This window comes from Erpetoichthys calabaricus, chromosome 12 (genome assembly GCF_900747795.2).
Source record: "Erpetoichthys calabaricus chromosome 12, fErpCal1.3, whole genome shotgun sequence".
Taxonomy (NCBI): Eukaryota; Metazoa; Chordata; class Cladistia; order Polypteriformes; family Polypteridae; genus Erpetoichthys; species Erpetoichthys calabaricus.
In genome coordinates this window covers 135,551,088-135,574,852 of record NC_041405.2, presented here as the reverse complement: position 1 = coordinate 135,574,852, position 23,765 = coordinate 135,551,088, and the positions used below count along the sequence as shown (strand labels likewise).

At 38.7% G+C, this 23,765-nt stretch overlaps 1 protein-coding gene across 1 annotated transcript; it reads left to right on the top strand.

Annotated features, from left to right (window-relative positions):
• Window positions 1-4,481: 4,481 nt before the first annotated feature.
• On the top strand, window positions 4,482-12,667 carry LOC114662704 (mast cell protease 1A-like). Its single transcript, XM_028816336.2, has 5 exons — window positions 4,482-4,590; window positions 4,955-5,114; window positions 6,604-6,739; window positions 12,133-12,360; window positions 12,488-12,667. Exons 1-5 carry the CDS (start codon window positions 4,482-4,484, stop codon window positions 12,665-12,667), a joined length of 813 nt encoding a protein of 270 aa, XP_028672169.2.
• Window positions 12,668-23,765: the final 11,098 nt, after the last annotated feature.

Genomic DNA, 23,765 nt, shown 5'->3' with positions numbered 1-23,765 from the left:
CAAAAAGGATGTTTAGAAATGTACCAAAGGACCAACCATAGTACGACTGAAAACAAGCAATTAATTGTGGATTTGGCCCAACAACATTTAAGTATGCTTCAGCAGAAATTTGATCACTATTTTTATTCTATTAATACGGAACAATACGATTGGATTCGAAATCCTTTTGCAACCAATGCAATAAATTCTACGGAAGCACTGTCACTGCAAATTCGAAAGGAATTTATAGAATTAAGTAATGACGGGACGTTAAAACTTCATTTCACCGAAGTTCCATTAGATGTTTTCTGGATTTCCGTTAAGAAAGAATATCCTCGCATTTCTGACAAGGCCATCCTAACACTACTTCCATTTTCGACGACATATTCATGTGAGCAAAGTTTTTCAACTCTTGCGTTAATTAAAAACGATAAGCGGTCATGCTTAAAAGATCTTGACCAAGAACTTCGGGTTGCGCTGTCAAATATTGAGCCGAATATAAAACTTTTGTGTTCATTGAAACAAGCGCAGGTATCACATTAATCAGTCATTATGTTATAATAATTATTAAGATTGCATAAAAGTAAATATAGTATTGTTTTTATGTATGTATACCGTACTTATAATAAATGTATACTTATAATAAAAAATGAAAATTTATTGTAAAATTTGTGTATTAAATTAATATCTATATATCAGTGGCGTAGCTGGTGATCATGTTGCCCAGGGCGGTGAAAAATGTGACGCCCTAAAGCTGAAAGAAATTTTTTTGCGCCTCCTCAAGGAACAAAAAAAAAAGGAAACTACCGTAGTTTGGACGCCTCTAAATAGCTGGCGCTCGGAGCGGACAAACCCCCCCACCAAACGCCCCATCCCCCACCCCACCCCACCCCCCCCCCCCCCCCCCCCCCCCCCCCCATGTCGCTGCTATATATTTTGGCTTTTGATGTCCCGCGGAATTCTAGGAAGAACGTTGGTGTGTCGTAGGTGAGAAAAGGTTGCGGAGCACTGCTATACATGATGTTACCTGTTAAGACATATTGACAGTTCATTTACAGCCTGAAATTTAACTTGTAAATGCAGAAATGCAGATTAACCAAATCAACTTGTTTATCACTTTAACAGTACAATCACTTCTAAAAGTGCATGGGTGGGCCCTGCACTAGACTGGACTACCTTTGGCCCCTCTGTGTTCGAAAATACCAGCAACACAGGTCTTCTTCTTTTTCTCTTTTCTGGTAAACCTAAAATCGGTTACTTCTGCTTTGAGAATATACTTGTCCTTAATTTTTAGTTTGTGTTTTTGTTAATTTGAAGCTTGTGTTTTTTGTTAATTTTGTGCTTTTCACTATCTATCTATCTATCTATCTATCTATCTATCTATCTATCTATCTATCTATCTATCTATCTATCTATCTATCTATCTATCTATCTATCTATCTATCTATCTATCTATCTATCTATCTATCTATCTATCTAAATCATTTCTATTCAGCTGCTCTACCACTTTAGAAGTAATCAGAATAAAGACTGTATTATCATGGGGTTCTGTAAGACGTTTCAAGTCCATTACTGGGGTGGTCTACTTTTGCACCTTAAGATTATCACACATACAGATACACATAAACATAGGGATCCTGTAGTCTCAGGTGAAAGTCTAATTGTCAGTCACCAAGCAATATTCAATTTAGAACCCCCTTACATTCATACATAGATATACTACATTAGATAATGGTAATGTCACTGCAATACAATTAAAAGCGCAACTCTTTTGGTTATGCCACTTAGCAACCAAACAATATGCCCTGCTTTTACCTCAATTGTTTTCTTTTCAGGAGCGACTTTTTAGCCTTGATAACCTTGGGAGCAAGTAGCATGGTTAACTCTTCACTTATTATTTCAATCACACTAGATAGAAGGACAAAGTTCAGAAAATGTAAAAGCAAAATGGTATTTATTAGTGAATAATAATACCAAATAAAACAAGATATAATAGAAAATAAAATTGATAGTAAAAGTCTGGATATAGTCATTTGAATGGGTTCAGTAAGAATTTACCTAAATAAAATAAATCAGACATTTTAAGAATTGATCAGTCTGAAGCAGGGGTTTATTGCTAGATACATAAACAAGTGCCCTACGCCCTGCTGAAGCACAGAAAGTGTGTGTGTGTGCTCGTTGCATCGAGCAGGCTGCTTCTATAAGTTCACACATATGTCATCATGTATCTATTAACAAGTGTCATTTAACTGGAAGAACAAAATGATCTTAAAAACTAACAGGAAGGCTAATTTTGAAACAAGCCTCATAGACAGCTTTGCTAGTACAAACCACAGAAAGAAACTTAAGAGCCTTAACATTATTGCTGCATTATTTTCATTTATTATTTTCATTTTTATTTTCAAGTCAATTTATAAGCTAATGCAATAGATAGAAACATGGGTTACAGCAGTTATGAGCCAATACAATTATGGGTTCATATAAAATATAATTCAAGACGCTGCATGGTTCAAAATACAATTTAATACCCCAGAACTTCACCAACTCCTACATTCTCTCTTTTTCACCTCTGTGGCCAAAATATACACAAAAACAGACTGATCCTTAGGACATTCTTAAAACAGGTCAATCGGATGGGGAACAGTAGAAAGAGTGGGGAAAGGGGACCATGTATAACATATTTTAACTACAGATAACTCTATTGATTTCTTAACCATATACAAACAAATTTCCAAGACTCCAGGTTATTAACAGCAGAATACCACAACACTAAGTATAATTTGAAACATTTTCCACAACCAATCAAAATTCCAGCCTGTTCATTATACCAGGATCAGGGTTAAGTTCAAATACAGGTGAATTTACATTAGCTGCAATCATTTGGATGTGATTAGCCAATGATGAAATATTGACTCCTGTCAGGAAAGTAGGGGCAACAAGAAGCTCCCACCACCAAGCAGGTGCCCCACTTTGCCGCCAGTATCATGTCCAGAGCCATTCGATTTTGAAGTGTAACAGTCCTTATAGCCGACATTTCACCAGACATCTGAGTTAAAGCATAAGATGTGGCATTCGCATCATGCTGAAGGGCTGCACCAAGTTTGGTCAAAATGAATTCTGAAGATAAGCATAATGTACAAGTTTCCATTCATTTTATCCATTATATTCAAAATAGATCCCGCCATAAAAATGTTTTATAGTAGTATCTAGTTTGGCCATTGTTGTGGACTGAAAACACATCGATCATAACAAGTAAATCCTCACAATATAAAATAAAGTCAATCTTAATATATACCAGAGAAAAAAAACATTCAGTTGGTCTCACAATATTCAGAATATTGGCACATAACCTTTGCTGTTATGAAAATTACTTTGTAAACTAAAATGAATTTAAAATCAACTTAAATTTAAAATCAATCTGTTCCCCCCTTAGTGGGAATGTGGAGCAAGAGGGTATCGGTGAGTGAAAACTCTGAGTCCGGTCCCATTAATATTACAAGTTGATAAGAGCCAATTGTCTTAAAGCATTTTACAGAGAACACAATTCCAGGTGTGGGAAGTAAAACCAAAAGTAAAGAGAATGCAGAGTGGAGGATATTATTTAAATATCCATGTTTTATGGAGGCTCCTACAGAAATTTTAAAAAATTAAAGAACATTGTACTTCCCTTTATTATTCCAGTCTTCAACTCGAGTGTGGGCAGGCATTCTCCCCCATTGCCCACCACTCATAGAGTAAGGGATGGTAATATAACACCAATGTCCTCCAGAGAACATCACTCAGTCAGCATAACAAGCAGAAGTCAAGGAAGAAATCTACAGCTGGACAGGTAAATGTTTAGTTATTTTTAGAAATGAGATCAAAATAAGCTAAATTAGTTAAGCTTTACATTCATTTCTACTAATTACAGAATACTGTGTAGAAAAGAGTATTCTTTAAGTTGATGATTTGCATATATTTTAGATCTTCAGAACTCTCAAAGGCAATGATAAAACTTTTTAATAATTTAAACAGGGAATCAGAAAAAGGAAGCTGCACACGAGATGGAAACTGAGAAGCACATCTTCACATGAAGGGTTATTGGAATCTCAAAGAAACTACCAAGCCAGGTGGTTGAAGCATAGACACTGATAGCTTTTAAAAATATCTAGATCAGATATTGGTGCAATAACATGATTAATACAGACTAAATGGCCTCCTCGTGTTTGTAAAATGTTACTTGTCCTTATATAACACTGTCAAATAATGCACCACCATAAGATCACAGTTCAAATTTAATTTGATGATCTTTAGCAGATTAGGCATGCTTTTCAGCATTCAGCAACTGATTCCATTTATTTTCCCATATTAAGCACTCATTTGGACTCTGCTTGTTCATGTAGTCATGTCCAAACTAACTTGCAGAAATAAACTGATCTACTAGAAGTCTTTTGACCATTCTGTAATGAAAAGATTGTGGTTTGTGGTTGACTTCAAGATGTCACCACATCCCCACTCAGTCCATGTATAAAGATGTGAACTGCAAAGGCAAGCTGCAGAGACGCTCAGAAATGAAAGTCATGCTTGTTGTTTTCTGGATTACCATTACCGCTGTCTCCATTGGACTGGCAGGTAACCTGGGCTGTGATGGAGACTGAAACTGGGGAAGCAGTCCTTCAGACATTTGTTCTGCAGTGATATACAGTAGTTTAATGCTTTAAAAGTAATTCAGCAAATGTACATGGTTATGATGGCACCCAATAAGAAGAACTAATCTGAAAATCAATTGTTTATTAATTCAGTTCAATTAATTTTTTTTGAGTACCAGTGCAGAACTCTGTGACAAGTTCTCAAGTAAAATACAAGTATAAAATTTACAAATTACTAATTACATACATTTCTGTGAGCTTGCAGTTATATCCTTTTGGCAAATTGGTCACCCTGGATACTTTTGATGTCCAGTTCATTAACACATATTCACTTTCTTTCTTGTTAGGTGTCTCTGGTGACAAAATCATTGATGGGACTGAAGCCAGACCACACAGCCGACCTTACATGGCATACTTGGACATAAAATCACTTTTTAAAAGATACGCATGTGGAGGGTTTCTCATTCACCGAAACTTTGTTTTGACTGCAGGCCACTGCAAGGGTCGGTAAGTTTATAACTTTATAATTTCCATGTGTACAGAATAGAGTGAAATCCTTAACTGCAGAATTAGTGAACAAAACTACCTTACCTTGAAACTTCAAATATTTTGAATAGTAGTATTATTAATTAATTTAGAAACTACATAGTACTAAGACTTACTTTGAAAGCAACTAGAATATTTAGAGATTTATTCAAAATGTTATAATAGATCATATAAAGACCTTCACTAAACATTTTGCTTCTTTTACTAAAGACTTTTAAATGATATGGATACCAAAAATGAGAAAAATGTCTTGTCCCACATTGTGTACAGGTACTGACAATTTAATCTTGTTAGTAAGTTTCTTAGTGGCTTGAGCTCTTAATAATTATGTTTTGCAACATTATGTATTCCATTAATCAGAAATTAATTTACAAAAACATCTTTATAGAAATAAATTAGACAGAAGAAAAGTTCATCTATTTAACAATTAATCAACCAGTCTGTATAATATATCTGCTACATAATAAAATGCTAATGTCTGTGTGACTGGTCTGGTCACTTAGAGCAATCTGATTGATCAGTTTGGTTTTCTAGTGATTGGTCAGTTTTGCTTTTGTAATGCAATGGAAAGAGGAAGTCTAAGTGTGGCAAGAGATATCAAATATTATTAAATGTTGTGGTAGTTAGCCCTGGACACAGACAAACAGACACCGGATGTTGCAAACACACACGGTTTATTTACAATAGTCCAGCACACAACACAGTGCTCTTGCACCAAACACCTTTATAAGAGTCCTTTTCTCTTGCTGCCTTTCCTCCACTCCTCCCGAGCTGTGATTTCTTCCTCCTGATTCTGGCTTTCGACTGGAGGAAGGCCTCTTTTATATGCACCCGGAGTTGCAAGTTTTTACACACACATTTCTTTTACACTAATTCTAAAAGAAACAAATGTGAGATTCAGAGTCATCAAATAAAAAACAGTTCCGGAGAAGATGAAAGTACTGTCTGAAGGCTTAATGGGGGTGAGTTGTGCAGAAGAACAATGATTCTACCTTGCAAGGAGATTTAATGTATTTATAGTCTAATCTTTTTATACTGTTTGGTTTGGTTTTCAAAACCTGATCACTCTAAACTCATAGTTGCTGCATTTGAAGAATATACTGTATATGTAACAAGTGAACGGGACAAAAATGTACTTTATTGTTAAAAGAAAACAAATAAGATGCATTTCATATTTCACCCAGGGTTTTCTTTTTGTCTCTAATTTAGGTGTAAAATAGATTTTTTTTTATTTTGTGATTTTTTCTTTGCATGTTACATGCTCACAGGTTTGTTTCCTTCAATTCAATGCTCTGCCTCTTTTCTTTGCTTTGATTAGGTGATTTTTTTTTTGTCTAAACCCCTCTTGAGAGTTACAGTGACATTGCTTCTGATGCTAATGTCATTACTGGTAACAGAATCACTATCCCTATAATTCTCCCTAACTAACATGCTGTTTATTGCTCAACAGGAGTATCAACGTTATTCTAGGAGTTCATAATTTAACAAAACCAGAACCATCCGTGCAGGTGATAAAAGTAAAGAATATGATTCGTCATGAAAGATATAACAAAAAAAAATTAGAAAATGACATCATGCTTCTGAAGGTAAGCATCCCTGTAAGCACAGAGGGGTGAGGAGAAGCTGCAAACACAATTTACTCCATGTCTGCTAGCCTTTAACTTTTGTGTTTTCTCACCTCTCTTGTCTTGAAGGACCAAATGAACATCAGATTTTGGATTATTAAAATTTCCATGAAGGTGCTCTATATATGTTTAGAGCAACAGTTTTCAGTTATTTCTAGGCTTTTTAGGATTTTGTGAATTTTCTTGCTAAACAATGTAACCCAAACAAGGCAGCAAGTCATGTAAGAAAAAAATGAAACTCCTCCTTACCTGTTTCTTCCAGCTAAGCTAAAAATTAAAATCTAAAGCCACAAAAATACTTTGCAACAACTAATGCTAACTCATCTAAAAGAGCTGGAGTTTAATAAACAAACAAAATGATACCCCGATAAGCAGTTATTAAACTTCTACTTAATAACCATTGCAAACTTTCCAAATTCAGTGTGAAATTCAAATTCCTCAACACCCCAGTATCCATGTAAAATATTGCCCAAAAACCATAAAGAGGAAGGGAAAAAAGAAAATAACTCATTATAACAGCCTCTGTACCTCCTGTTTTATGATTTTGTATTAATAAGCAACAACCTTTAGAAGATTTAAGGTTACAACTTAGAATATAGGGGCCCATGCATTCCAAAATATTAGAAGAAGCAAGATTATTTAAAGCTTTGTATACCATTAATACTATTTAAAAATCAGTTCTAAAGTACTCTGGTGACCAGTATAACATTTTATTTTACCAGTTAAGATTTTCACTGCTGTATTCTGCACTAATTGCAACTGATTGACATCTGTCTTATATAGACCAGTTAGGAGTGCATTACATTAATACAGTTGACAAAATGATGCTCCTGTTAGGGGTTACCACTGCAGATCATCTTCTTCCATATCGTCCTGTCTTCTGCATTTTGCTCTCTTACACCCATTACCTGCATGTCCTCTCTCACCACATCCATAAACCTTCTTTTAGGCTTTCCTCTATTCCTCTTCCCTGGCAGCTCTGTCCTTAACATCCTTTTCCCAATATTCCCAGCATCTCTCCTCTGCACATATCCAAACCAACACAATCTCGCCTCTCTGACTTTGTCTCCAAACCGTCCAACTTGAGCTGACCCTCTAGTGTCCTCATTTCTAATCCTATCCATCCTCGTCACACCCAATGCAAATATTAGCATCATTAACTCTGCTACCTCCAGCTCTGTCTCCTGCTTTCTGGTCAGTGCCACCGTCTCCAACCCCATATAACATAGCTGGTCTCACTACCGTCCTGCACATTTTCCCTTTCACTCTTGCTGATACCCGTCTGTCACAAATTACTCACACTCTCCTTTTCACTTCTCTACCACAATGCCTTATTACTTTGTACTGTTGATCTCAACTATTTAAACTCATCCACCATCGCCAACTTTACTCCCTGCATCCTCACCATTCCACTGACCTCCCTCTCATTTACACACATGTATTCTGTCTTGTTCCTACTGACCTTCATTCCTTTCCTCTCTAGAGCATTTCTTCACCTCCATCCTGTAGACCTTCCCTTTCACTCTCACTGATATCTGTCTGTCACAAATCTCTCCTGACACTCTTCTCCACCCTGCCTGCACTCTCTTTTTCACCTCTCTTCCATAATTCCCGGTACTCTGTATTGTTGATCCCAAGTACTTAAACTCATCCATTTTTGCCAACTCTACTCCCCACATTCTCACCATTCCTCTGACCTCCCTCTCATTTACACACATCTATTCTGTCTTGTTCCTACTGACCTTCATTCCTTTCCTCTCTAGAGCATATCTCCACCTCTCCAGGGTCTCCTCAACCTGCTCCCTACTCTCGCTACACATCACAATGTCATTAGCAAACATCATAGTCCATGGGGACTCCTGTCTAATCTTGTCTGTCAACCTGTCCATCACCATTGCAAATAAGAAAGGGCTCAGAGCCAATCCCTGATGTAATCCCACCCCCACCTTGAATCCGTCACTCCTACTGCAGATCTCACCACTGTCACACTTCCCACGTACATATCCTGTACAACTCTTACGTACTTCTCTGCCACTCCTGACTTCTTCATATGTCAACTCCTCAAACTACATTCTACTTATTATACTTGTTTTAGTACTTCTGTTTCTTCAGTGGTTAGGTTCTGCCATGGCTTGTAATAACAGACAGATGATCAGATTATTATTAAATATATTCCCTGGCTTGTGTTTATTTTGCTTTTTATTGGTTTTTTTTGGGGGGGCAGGAGAGGGGGCTCCTGGTCTGCTTTTTGGGATTTATTGGAAGCTTCACTCTCCTTTTGCCATGTTTGTATCACCATTATACACAAAATGAACCGCTGCTCGGACCCCAACATAAAGAAGGAGGATCCAGCACCAGTGTCATTAGAGTTGCCCTGCCTCCCAGGATTCTACCCACAAAACACAAGGAATAGTGGAACATTTAAAGACATTGTACATTAAAATAAAACAGTAAATAAACATAACAATATGAAAATCAAACATATTTACAAAACAACAATAAAAATTAAATAAAACACATGCCAGGGAATAAATCTAAATAATATAAATAATATTGTTTTTCTCTATATTGGGTTTTTTTGGGGGAAACAGAATTAATTTCTGTTATTATATCTTCTGAATTCTTCTGTTTTTAGGTAGTTAAAATTATTGTAACGATCCTGGTAGATAAGAACAGGAACACTCACAGCAGTCAGGGCCTCTTCAATTTTATTTTGCTTACTCGGACTTATACAAAATGGAGCACTATTGTTGAGTCTGCTATTCTGGGGTTACACAGCACACCTCCAAAAAAAACAAAACTCTAAATGCTTCTCAAAAACCCTCCTAATAGGTATGCACACCCCTTACAATTAGAAACGTCCCCTTCCAGCACTACCATTCCCTCAGACAAGGTTAGAAATGACTGCCTGAACGTTTCATTATTTTCCATTTTCCTATGATGATTGATGATCAGGGATACGCTACACATTTTGTCATAGTTCAAGGGGTATAAAGTTCTGTCTGTTAGACTTCTGGATTATCTGAGTTTATGTACATATATCAAAGGATAAGTGTATGTGTTTTAAAGTTTGGGTATACAGTATGTCTAGTGCTTTTTTTTCTGCTGTGTGTTAGGATTTTGCTTTTGCTTTTTGTTTTGTCTTGGTAGAGTTCTCTATTACTCTACTTTCCCCTTTTGTATTATTAATGTGTAGCCTTTGTCAGAATGCTTCAAATCTCACAGACTTACCACAGTTTATAAATTACTGTACTTTATAACTTCTCCACACCTTCCCTTCTACATCTATAACCTCAGGCAATTAGGTGTGGTAAAAGACAAGCAGGAGTTAAGTTACAACTTTAAATAATGTATTATTGATAATATTCATCAATAACAACAATAAGCAAAGTACAAGTGAATGTTGGCAACCATACAACCTGATAAATAGTGATGTATAGTTTCAGGCGGCACACAGAGTTGTTTGTTATTTAAAATGTCTGTAGTTAAGGCACCATTTTTAGTCAGCTTTCTTCAGAACAGGCCGCATGCCTGCCACAATATGGCTGCCGAGTTGTACTCCTCATTACAATGGTGTGACAGAGAGATGGTTCTTCATGGTGATTGTAAAGCAACTAAATGTATGCATTCTTTGTCCAAACCCTTACACCAGTATGGCGTTGTACTACAGAATGGCTTCTGATTCAAACCAATCCCAAACAGCCATACTTCAGACCAGTGGTGGCACACAATACCTTTCACACCTGCCTCCAAAACCATTTGTTCAGCTAATGCTTGTTAGCTGGGTAGTCTGCTTTTCCTTTGAGGGCTGATTGAGAGAGTCCTGCAGAGAATCACTTGCCAAACTGGTTTTATGCACTTCCCCCTACCCTGTCATATAATTACAAAGACTCATTTCTAAAGTCTGGGGGTTTGGGGGGGGGGGGGGTTCTTATCAATGATATAACACTAATATTGCATTGCTTTGTCTAAGTTACATATAAAGACATACAAAATATTTATCAACTTATATACAAAATTTCACACAACAACAGTTTTGATGATAGGCTTTTCAATCTCTTTTTCTGGCTTTTGACTCTCATCTTCCTCCTGGTATCTTATCTTTCTGCCCTTATGGCGTTCTGTTTTCAATGTAGGCACAACAGTAACACAACAAGTATTAGGTCCAAACCTAAATTTTTGCTGCACCATAAATAGATATCCTTATTGCATTCTATCAAATACTTTTTCCTGCATCCAGGGATTTTAAAAAAATCTTTGGAAATGCAGATGTCGAAGGGGTATATACTAGGTCTATGAAGAGTAGACAGGTTGACAATAGATATCGATCTTTAATTAATCCAGTTCAATCCTGTGAAATTATTGAAGGGAATACTTTTTAAATTGTATTTGTTAAAAAATTTGCTGGTTCTTATATTTAGTAATAAGATTGGTCTATAACATACATATTCTAGAGGGTTTTGTTGTTCTTTGGAAAGACAATAATTGATGCCTGACATAAGGTGTGGGTCAGGTTATTATTGCCTCTTGCTTCCTAACATCAACTAAAAAGGACATTAAAAAAATTCCTCTGGGTAACTGTCTATGCTGGAAACACCAGAACGGGCGTGTGTTTACTAAAAATATTTGAAAATAAAAAAACAGCAAATGGAGGAGTCAAAGGACCAAGTAGGCCATTAAAAAAAGGTTATGCTAGGATCAGACACCAAAGAATCAAATGAAACAGATCACAAAACAAAAATCAGCATTTTTAAGTTGCAATCAGCATTTCAAATGTTAAAAAGTCAAAAAGTCAAAAAGTCAAACAACATAACCAGAAAATTTACCCAAACATCAAAGTAAATAAAACAGAGAAAAAATCTTATACCAGGGTTCTCAAAGAGAAACACACATAGTTACTAATAAGATTCAATCTCAAATGGGTCAGGACTGCATGAAATGACCTTTATACAGATGTGCCAATGATGTCACCATTGCATAGTCCCAGTTCATCATGGGAGGGATTACTATGGCATCAGGCAATGCAAGTTCACAAAACAACGGCACTCCATACCAAAGCAAAACTGGCTTTGAAAACTGATTATTAAAATCCCAGAAAAGAGGTAGAACTGATTTTAAGATGGTGAGATAAAACATAAGAAAAATCAAATAAAAACATCAATCAGAGCAAAAATGTTGCCAAACTTTTTAAGGTTTTAAACCAAATTCTGTTTTTCCCTTATTCAATTTCACAAATAGTAAATAGGTCTATGGTCCTATCTCTCTACTGTGTATATTATAGCAAACTACAATCATTAGGCCCCATACTGAAAGGTCACATGAAATTCATTCTGGCTTTTCTTCATTTGAAACAGCTGGAGAAAAGTGCCACTCTTACAAATGACGTGACTATCATTAACATTCCAAACAGCACTCAGAATTTCAGGAATGGCACCTTATGTTCTGTGGCAGGATGGGGGAAAACTGCTAGCAGTGGATATGGCAGCAATACCCTGAGAGAGGTGGATGTCACAGTCCAGGAACCCTGTAAAGATCCTAAAATGATCTGTGCAAGGGGCACCGGCCAAAAGGGTATTTGTAATGTAAGTAGAGATGGCATTTCTGTCTACAAAGAGCAAAAGATAAAATGTGATTTAAGTTGTCAGCTCATTTGTCATCTCTGTTTATTTTGAGTTTCTTTCAAATTAAAATCTTGTGAATTTATTTCAGGGAGACTCAGGAGGTCCACTGATTTGTCCGGACAACAACAACAGTCCTCTAGCTGTGGGGATTGTGTCTTATAGTGATACAAAATGCTGTGAAGAAAATAATCGGAACGATGTGTACACAATGGTGTCCGCATACAGGAGCTGGCTCGATAACAAAATGAGCCAATACCCTCTTGTTTGATGTTTTTCAACTTCTAGACCTTCTGCACTAAGCCAGCTAAGATCATGATGCTTTCACTTATATCACACTTGCTTGCTAGCTCTGATCCTTGCTTATTTGGCTTCAATAAAGTTTGCAACACAATGACCTATGTGACTTCTTATTACAAATTTACATTGTTTCTTTAGGAGAGTGCAGTCAATTCATGATAAACATCTAGGTTTCATCATTTTATATCAGCTGCATAAATCCATAAAATTCCAGTTCATAACTTCCCCGTAAAGGTGCTGCCACCCATGCCTAGGTCTGATATTTGATCATTTTTAAGTTTCCAATGAAATTAAAGCAGCAAAACTTTTTTGTGATGGAAGAAGGGAATCACAAGATATTCTGTACTTCATACTCTTGTCAATTAAAGTTATCCAAGAGCTTAAGGACTTGATTGCTATAATATGGAAGGGAATCTTGCTCAAAAGAAGAGATAATATTAAGAAGCAGGTAAGGCAATATTAATGAAAGGTGCATTAAACAGCAAACATTGAAAGCCACTGTATGGCCTTGAATTAAAAGGCATCATATTTAAAAAGAATTTGATATCAATGTATTAAAATCACTGTATCTCTCTCTCTCTCAAGATGGTTTTTTAATTGTCAGGGAAAAAAGTAAAATTCCCCTGTCTCCAGAATTTTAGTGTCGCTTGTCTGAACTTGTCAGAAGGTGTGGCTATGCAAGTCAGATAGATGCCAGATGAGTTAAAAACATCTCCAGACCAGTGAAACATTCCTGTATGTGGAACAACTGGAGACATTCCGTGACTCCAGGATAGAAAGAGGGATGTTGACTAAAGTTTTGTTGCAGATTTCCATTTAGTTTTAATTGAGTAATAAATAATTAACTGGAAGATGCACATACATAAGTTAATTTGTTATAACATGCATCTTTCGTACTGGTCCTATCCAGACAGCTCATATTGTATTGTATCAAAGACAGGCAGCAGTCCTATAATTTAATTTAAGACTGAAACTCTGGGGCATGCAGTCTATGGCCAGCATAGCCAATGGGTAACTGTGAAGGTGCAATTCTTAAAATGTTTGGTTGGAAGCAGGAGCTCAGGTGTCATGAAGGCAGAAAAAGGCAGAATGATCGTTTAGAAGTCCCACCTTAACTTACAGAATGGATCAGGAGATGAATCTAAACCAGAAAAATAGCAAAGGTCTAAAATAAGTAAAACAGTAACGTGCAATGAAGTCAAATATGAAAAACAAAATGAGAAGCCAAAAGTTTCTAACAAAACTTCAGAAACTAGAGGATCTTTATGAAAGCATTTGCACTTGAGTTTTATCATTTTTCCACAGTCCTGGACAATGATGTCCTGTGTGGTCAACATCCAGGACCACAGCCCCTAACAGCAATCTTAGCATCATAGCGATGGTTAACCAAAATGGTTATTAAAAATAGAAAAACATTGCAGTCATTTTCTAAATAAAACAATAATCAAACTCAAAATGTGTAAATGCAGATATCATAAGGACATTCATATAGATTTGAATTATCTATGATATAGAAGCACAAAGAAAATTGTAATAGATCATGGAAAAACAAAACAAACATGATGTATTTTAGGCTAGCTTTTATTTATTTATTTATATTTTTTTTTTTTTTTCTTTAGATAAATTTTGTTAGTGTGTGTTTCTTATTTTTATGTTCTTGCCCATGAAAGATTTTAATTTTTTTCGTTTAATTTTTAAACATGTCACTGTTTCATTTTCAGTAAACGCTTTGCCAAGGTGCCCATCATGCCTGCAAAGGACCACTTCCACCATTTACATATTTGGCCGACACATTTATCCAAAGCAACTTACAACATTTTAGATACAATTGATTACATTTCTTTTTCCAATTGGAGCATAGGCAGGTGAATTGACTTGCTCATGGTCACACAGTGTCAGTGGTAGGATTTGAACCCACAACCTCAACCTGTCATAACAAAGTCTTGGTAGTAAATTCCAGCCCAGACAGGAGCTCTTTGTCCAAGACTTCATGTTCTCCATCATGTTCCCCACCTTTAGTGTAAAATATATTTTTGTATCTTTTTTTGTCTGTATTTTTGACAAAATTTGCAAAAGCATTTTTCACAGCAAATATGCTGTGTTCACCAATGACCTTTTTGCCAAATATTTTCCTGGAAATTCTCTGTGATTCCAGAAAAAAAAATTTTTTTCCAAGCACCCCATGATGCTTTTTGAGGCCATTGTGACATTACAGAGCTGTGACAGGACTGCACAGAACTTTCACGCATACCTACTATAAGGTCTTTGCTAGCGTTTAATACACTAAATGCAAAGCTTCCCCCCAACCTTGTCTACCAAAGCACTTGACAGTGTTGTGTGATATTTTTCCCCATTTCTAACAACATTCTCTCATTCGCAGTCATTTCAACCACCAGGGCTTTTTGATTTCTGTATGTCGGTCGTCAGTGAAGTTAAAAATTAAAAATGGGTCCAGAAGCCACAAAGGTTGAGAAACACTGCCAGATTTAATTCCTGGTCATATAGAGGATTTAAAACTTGTATTAATGTAATCTCTATCAAATTAAAATGGAACATATTGTATTACCTAGCCTTAGGTTATGAAAGAGTTAAACCATTAAAGGCTCATGCCTGTATTTTTTATTTTTCTTAATGCATGGAAAGCCACCATAATATACGAGTGCATGCACCTTCAGTAGCACAAAATGCACCACTTTGTGTTTAATGCAGACTTTAAGGAGCTCCCCTTGGTGTACAGACCGTGCCAACTTTTACTTTCATAAACAGTACTGTTGTGGTGTGCAAAATCTGCAGATTTTTGTCTATATTTCATTGTATTTTTCTCAAGACAGCACTAGATGAATTTAAATACAGGACACATCAAAGAATATTTTCTTCCCAAATTGTATCTCAATTTTAAAACAGCTGTTCACACAAAAAGAAGACATGCTGATACCTTAGGCCATCAATTACTTTATAAATTGAAAAAGGATGGGCATCTGGGACAAGCTGCTAAATGGGTTTACAGCCTGGGAAAGGAAGATATACTAGTAGTACTAAGCAACATCAAAAACTTTATTTTTTGGGAAAAAGGATATGCTCAAACTGAGTAAAAGATTTTGAGCAAAAACGGTGGGAATTATATGGCCTGATTTGGATTTAACTCTTTAGATGCACGTTAAATCCCACAGTTCATTGGTGCAGATAAGCGATCAAGTGTGCCAGGTTTACCAGAGAATTAAATTAGTGAACCCTCATTGGACTGGGTAAACTTCACATGCACTCAATAAATGAAATATGAATTCATTCCGTAACTGGTGTGAATAAGAAGCTGCGGGCTACTAAATAGATGGCTAACATAATGTAATTTCTGTTTACTTTAAATGAGTGCAGTGGTTAGCGCTGCTGCTTCATGGATCCAACGATCTGGGGTTGAATGCATAGCCTGATTTTATAAACTTGTCAATATTAATTTCTGTGGAATGTAACTGTTTGAGGAAAACATCGGACTGTTCAGTGATATGTCCTGTTTCCAGAAAATGAAAAACAGTAGCACACAATGGTATTTGGTGCTCATCTGAATGTATGAGGCGCACACGCAGTGTTGGCCGGTGTTACCTAAAAGTACCTGGTGCGCAGGCTAGGGTAAGTGGTGGGCACGAGATAGTAAGTTGTACACACCAAACTGTTTCCCAGGAAGAAAAAAAAAACACATCTCCACAGGGGCTCCGTACAAGTGTGCAGACGAATACCTGCAAACATAAAAGCACATACCTAAACCCTTAACCTCCTACAAGCCTAATCTTAACCATGGTGTAATGGGGTACTCAATGGGAATTTCGTGACTGACATTCTGGGCATTACCTAATGTATGTCATAGGTATTGCAGGCTGCAGTTAAACCCATCTCCAAGCATCCCACACTCCTTTAATAAATAAAAGCCCAGCCGTCTACTTTTTTATATCACCATGCTCTTAGAGCTGGAAGTGACGTCAAACTGAAGCGCCGTAGCCTTGGTAAAGGGGTAATTAGGTAGCCCCAAAGTGCACTTTTATAATTTTTTAGTCTCGTGCGTACATAAAAGTATCCTGTACGTACGTGAAAGTATCCCATACAAAATTTATGGTATTTGTAAAAGTTAGCTTTTTTTCAGTTTTATTCTCTCAATCACATTCACGCTCAAACCCTGAACCCACCAACTCTCCTAATCTGACTCTAACTAACAGCGCCAGTATAAATTCACACCTGATCTGTCACTGTTCATTTTCAAATAATATTGCATTAATGTGATGATGTTTTCTGATCGATACTGTTCAGGTCATACAATGATTTCTTCAAAATGTCGCATATATTTGTCTCTTTCTTTTATTCGTGGTGCTGCATTGACATCATGCACCAGATGGCGTGATCTTATTCAGTGCGAGCAGGAGCACGCAGGTGACTGTAAAAACATAAAATGATGTAATTGAACAAAATGTATGTGTGTAAGTACAGAAAATAGGACAGAATGATCAAACTTGTTTGTGTTTTGCGTACGTGACAAAAAGCATATATACTTTCTGGAAGTTTTCTTTCAATGATGTGTGTGACAAGAAAATATACCTTTAGGGTAAAGACTTTATCAATTGGAATAATACAAAATGAGTCAGGACGCTATTTTTATTGCTTACGTGGTCTACGATCAGGAGACTAGAAAGCTATAAAAGAGCAAGGATATCTGCGCTCGAGGCAGATGAAGTGCGGTGTCCTAGGACTGTATTTTTCTGTCATTTTACCCTTGCCTGGTATGTATCAATAAAAGGTTTTTACTAATTTTAATTTCTTCTCTGTCTTCAGTCACAAAAAGTGTCCACAGTTTTTTGGTGCCCGGACGTGGGGCAAGAGACGGCCAGTCGACTCCTCCGGCGAGACCATTTCAGTGATCCGTCTTACCAGCGGACTGCCGTCAACTTGAGTACTCCGGCAGCAGAGCATGCAGCTCCGGCAAAAGTTAGGACTGCCCTGTCCTGAAAGAGTTCTTGCGTGAGGAGCCCCTGGTCTCCTCTTTGCTACATCCACGGTGACTGAACGGATTTCCAGACAGAGCTAACACACTTCCAAGCTGGGGTAAGCACCGGGGAATTTCCGAACATTTTTTTATTTTCTAAATTACGGGAGGGCGAGTTTCCTGTTGACCGTCTAGTCATATTCATATCTCAACGGGTTGCTTAAGGTGATGGAGACTTGACCCAAGCAGTTTGACGCATACGAAAGGTCTGACGAAAGGATACTGGCCTCACCCATATCCTAGACTCAGCTGGACGTATTGATGTAGTATTCTGCTGAACCGAATCGGACACGAAGTCACCTGAGCTGGAATCTGGGGATGTGAGCGGACAGGCTAACGGGACGAGTAACGGTGTGGTATATATATATATGGAAACATAAACAGAAAAAGAGCACAGATTGCAGGTTTGCTGTTAGGACGGAATAAATAAATCTACATACTAATAGGAATACCGTGTTCTCCTGGGAACTGGGACAGGACCGATAGTTGGGTGTCTCCCCTTGGGACTAAAGAAGGGAACAGTAAGGGAACAGTGAGTGGCACACTTAATACCTCGCTGATTCATACGTACAAGGGATTAGACGAATCAGTATATAGTTGGAAAATTAAATACAGGACCCGGGAAGAGCAAGGGGACATAATGGGAACTTATAACAGTAAGCCTGTTAATCGCCGCACAGGGGGATCAAAATCATTAATGCTGGAAGAATTATTTTCGGAGGATCAACAGATGCCCCGTAAAAATGGGTCTCCTAGGAAATTTGTAGAAAAGAAGACAGGTTTAGATTTCAAGAAGGCATGTAGGAAATGGAATAGACAGAGTGGTGGGCGTTGGCCGATAGAGGGGACAGGAGATGCAAGTGAAATACAGGAAACTAGGAAGATCCTGTGTAGGAATAAGCAGGGTTGTTATAATAGTGGACCGTATCGAATGGATATTTTCGATAGATGGGAATTAGTAATAAAAGACAGAAATTTAGAAGCAGTACAGAAACAGAATGAATTATTGCGGGCAAATGAGGGAAAGGCTAAAAAGGAGAAAGAGGAATTACTAATTACATTACAGAAAGTTCAGACAGGCACGGAACCACAGGTAGACGGGAGGAAAAGGAAGAATAATCCAAATAAAGACCCCCTTTATCCTATTATTTGTTCCTCTCCTCAGTACCAACCTCAGGCACCTCCATTATCCCCTCCTCTATCCCCCATTCCGACTGCCCCCCCTGCACTACAACTGGCAGAAGTTTCCTCCGATGATCCCCCAGGCACAGATCACTATGACCCCTCTACCCATCGTGATGACCCACCCCGTACTAGACAAACCCCCGTCTCCCAACGCACTCAAAGTCAAACCTCCACTCACAAACCAGCTCCAACTTTTTTCTCTCCAACCTCTTCTGATCCTTCACCTTTACTTACTTGACCTTTAATAGAAGTTCCCAATCCCCATTATAACCCTGCCCATCCAGCCGGACCCCAAAATCCCACAACAGTTATGATAAATCGGAACTGGGACATCCAAGAACTAAAGGATGTCGTGAATGCACTTCCAGATCCAAAGGAAGTAGGAGGACTAAAATTTGTTGAACAACTTGATCAGTTAGATAGCATGTATAAGCCTAACGCTGCTGAATGGACCCAGGTACTTCGTCGAAAGCTTGGGGCCACATGGGCCACTGTTTGCAAGGGTGTCCGCAATGACGTTCCATGGGTATGGAACCCAGCTTTAACTCGAGGACAGGGGATTGGTGGAGAAGGCGAATTTAACCCACAATGGGAGGCGTTGAGACAAAATATTGCAGAAAAATATAAAAAAGGAACGGACTGGTCCCTTATTTCTGCTGCAAAACAAAAGAGGGACGAGACGGTTGATGAATGGGCACATAGGATTCAAGACCTTATGGCTAATCACTCGGGCTTGGAAAATGTTGATGACCGCACCCGAGCTGCAGTTCCACCTTTTGTTTCCGGTTTGCGCCTTGATATACAAAACAAGGTCCGCACTTCCTGTATTGGGTGGGAAAGTGCCGCGTTTGATGAAGTCAAACGACATGCTGAACATGCCGAAAAACAAACTAAGCAGAAGGAATCGGACTCTCATGCCAAATTATTGGCAGCACAGATGAACTATTATACCAGGAATACTCCTGACCGAGGCCGAGGATATGGCCTTAGAGGAAGGGGACGAGGACGAGGACGAGGAAGAGGACGAGGTGGTTTTGGATCTCCTCCTGCTGACCACAATAAGAATCCTTTTATTCCCTCTCCCTTTAATCCCAATGTTAATTCCTACTCTTGCTACGCCTGTGGTGAAACTGGATATTTTCGTCGGGAGTGCCCTCACAGACAGCAACAGCCCCCGCCTCCCCCTATTCCACCTGTTTTTTCTGACACCCCTGACCAAAAATACTGGCCATAGGAAAACGTAGGGACCTCCAGCCACTCTTTTCAACTACCTTTGCTCACCCATAATTCAGAGACTGATCCTTTACTGACATTGTTCGTTGATGGCACTGAGACTATTTTCTTAATCGACACTGGTGCCACTCGATCTACCCTCTCGCTGGCAAAGGTCCCTGCCTCGAACGAGACTGTTACTGTGCTTACTGCTTCTGGACAACCTCACCTTCTCCAAGTATCAAAACCTCTTCAAGTCCAGTCATGTCCTGGCGGACATACCTTACTGCATCGTTTTCTTTTAAATCAGCTCTGTCCAGTTAACCTTTTAGGAAGAGATCTCATGACAAAACTTTCTCTTTCTATTTCTATGACTGACAAAGGTTTTTTCTGTTCTACCCCCAAGTTGTTGTGTCAAATTGCCCCTTACCCCAAACCCTCTTTTGCAGCTTGGACTTTAAATATTTCCCCACACACCATTCTCCTCAAAGCCCTACACTCTTTTTCCCCCTGTCTCTTTCCCAATTTACAGGCCCCTGACATTTTACACTGTACTGCCCAATACTTCCCTATAGAAGTAGACACCCCCTGGCTAGAATCTTTCCTTACTTCTGGTACTCGCCCCGAAACCTTTCACATCTCCTGTGTTTTTATTTCATCCACAAAGGCAGCTGCTTCTGTTCATCTTACATGCTCACAACATATATTTTATCTTGGCGGCTCAGTGCCTCATATTTCCTTAGCTAAATCACGCACTGTTAAATGGGAGGAAATAGGACCATGGGTAGAACAATGCCTTAAAATAACAGAGTGGTTACAAGTTACTCCTGGTATTTTTGATACTCCTGACCGTTTAATAACTAAAGTGGTGCTTCAAACTGATTTTTTAGTACATCGCGCTTTGTGCCGTCCTTCCTCTTTTGCTTGTGCATTGCAAACCACTTTCCCTTCTTGGCTCTCTATGCTCCCTGATTCACTATGGTCCCAGGGAAAGAATGATTATGGAAGGATAGCCCATTGTGAGCCTCTGGTGATCCACCTGAAATCCTCCTTCCGCCCGCACCGTGCCCAATATCCTCTGTCTCCCGAAGCAGAGGCTGGCATCTCCGCCGTACATTCCGATCTCATCAAACGCTGTACCATTATTCCAATTGAATACTCTCCAGTCAATTCCCCCATTCTACCTGTAAAAAAGGCTGATGGTTCATGGCGTTTCGTACAAGACTTGCGACAAGTAAATTCTGACATCTTCCCTAGGGCCCCTATCGTCCCTAATCCTTCCACTATCCTCTCTACTATCCCTCCTTCCGCTCGGTACTTCTCCGTTATTGACCTAGCTAATGCTTTCTTTTCTATCCCTGTACACCCTGATTCTCAATTTTGGTTTGCTTTTACTTTCCAAAACCGCTGTTGGACATGGACCGTCATGCCTCAGGGATACACTGAAGCCCCTTGTGTATATGGACAAGCTCTTGCCCAAAATTTAGAAGGCTTTTGGCCGGACAGAGGTAGTACATTGATACAGTATGTAGATGACATAATGCTATGTAGCGCTACGGAAGAAGATTGTGCAAAAGATACCCAGAAATTGTTGCTGTTTTTGGGGGACAATGGCCATAAAGTTTCTAAAGTTAAGCTGCAGCTAATCAAAACAACTGTAAAATATCTAGGTCATGACATTATGTGTGGAACAAGAGCTCTCTCTAGCGATCGCATTACAGCCATCCAAAATCTTCCTAGACCGGTCACAAAACAACAGGTTATGTCTGTTTTAGGTATTCTGGGCTACTGCAGACAGTGGGTTCTAAATTTTACTGAAAGAGCACAGCCGTTGCAACAATTGGTTAATACTCCTGGCACCCCCCTTTCTGGCCAGGTCCAATGGAATGAACAGGCTGAGAAGGCTCTCTGTGACTTAAAAACTGCTCCTCTATCTGCGCCCGCGCTTGGTTTGCCTGATCAGTCTCGTCCATTCACTTTGTTCGTGGACGAAGAGCAGGGATTTATGAATGCAGTACTGACGCAACAACACGGAGATAAACAGAGACCGGTGGCTTATTTTTCTAAAAAACTGGATCCAGTGGCCGCAGCACTTCCTCCGTGTCTTCGTGCTGTGGCTGCAACAACAGAAGCTGTATTAGCAAGCACGGATGTAGTTCTCATGAGCCCCCTAACAGTTAAAGTGCCTCACGCTGTACATTCTATCCTAGTACAAGCCAAAACTTCACATCTCACTACTGCTAGGGCAATACACTATCAGAATGTACTCTGTACTTTGTCAAATGTTACAATTGAAAGATGCTCCACTTTAAATCCAGCCACTCTTCTCCCAATTAACAACGAAGGAGAACCACATAATTGCCATGATGAAATAGCAAAGGGTGTAAAACCTAGAGTAGATCTACAGGAAACACCTTTAGAAACTGGAGAAATGATTTTTGTGGATGGATGTTCCTTGCGATTGAAAAATGGAGCACCCTCAACCAGTTACGCAGTGGTCCAAGGAGACCGCCTGCTGGAAGCAAATTGAATTTCATCAAGCTTGAGTGCACAAGCAGCTGAACTCGTAGCACTCACTCGAGCGTGTCAGCTGTCCGAAGGGAAGATCGTAACAATTTATACGGATTCCAGGTATGCTTTTGGAGTCTGCCATGATCATGGAGCACTATGGAAACTAAGGGGATTTAAGACCAGTACTGGCAAACCCATCCAACATCAGAAATTGATTGAATCCCTTTTAGAAGCTATAACCAAACCATCGAAGCTAGCGATTGTTAAATGTCAAGCTCACACAGGAAAACAGGATCCTGTTAGCAAAGGAAATGAATTAGCTGACCACTTTGCTAAAGAGGCTGCATATAATAACACACCAATTTCTTTATTCCAACAGAGAAATGACCAGGACCCTGATAATCAAATTATTTCTTTACAGAGTGCAGCCACGGATATCGAAAGGAGAAAATGGTCCAAAGAAGGGTCCCTCTCTGATGGAGTCTGGACTCATAAACAAACTAACAAACCTTTTCTCCCAAAAGCCTCTTTCCCAGGAATGGCAAAAATCGCCCATGTCCTCGATCACGCAGGTAGAGATGCCATGGTTCGAGATGTTGAAAAACATTGGGAAGCTGTAGGTTTCTCTACATATGCAGAGCAATTTTGCAGACGCTGTGCAATATGTCAAAAGTTTAATGTGGGAAAAGGTACCCAGGTAAGTCCCGCCGTTACCCCTAATCCAATGGGTCTGTTTGAACACCTCCAAATGGATTTCATTGAACTAACCCCATCTAAAGGGTACCGATATTGCCTTGTGATCGTCGATGTGTTCTCCCGATGGGTAGAGGCTTTCCCTTCAAAACACAACGATGCCAAAACAGTAGCTAAAGCACTAATTAAAGAGATTATTCCAAGATGGGGTATCCCTCAAAAGTTACAAACAGATAATGGCACTCATTTTGTGAACTCCGTTATAAATGAATTAACCACCTGGCTCCAAATTAATGTGCACCATTATTGTAAATATCATCCCCAAAGCGGAGGCATCGTAGAACGATGCAATGGCACTTTAAAAGCTAAACTCGCAAAAATTTGTGAACAAACTAATTTAACATGGCCGGATGCACTTCCCTTAGCTTTAATGGGACTAAGG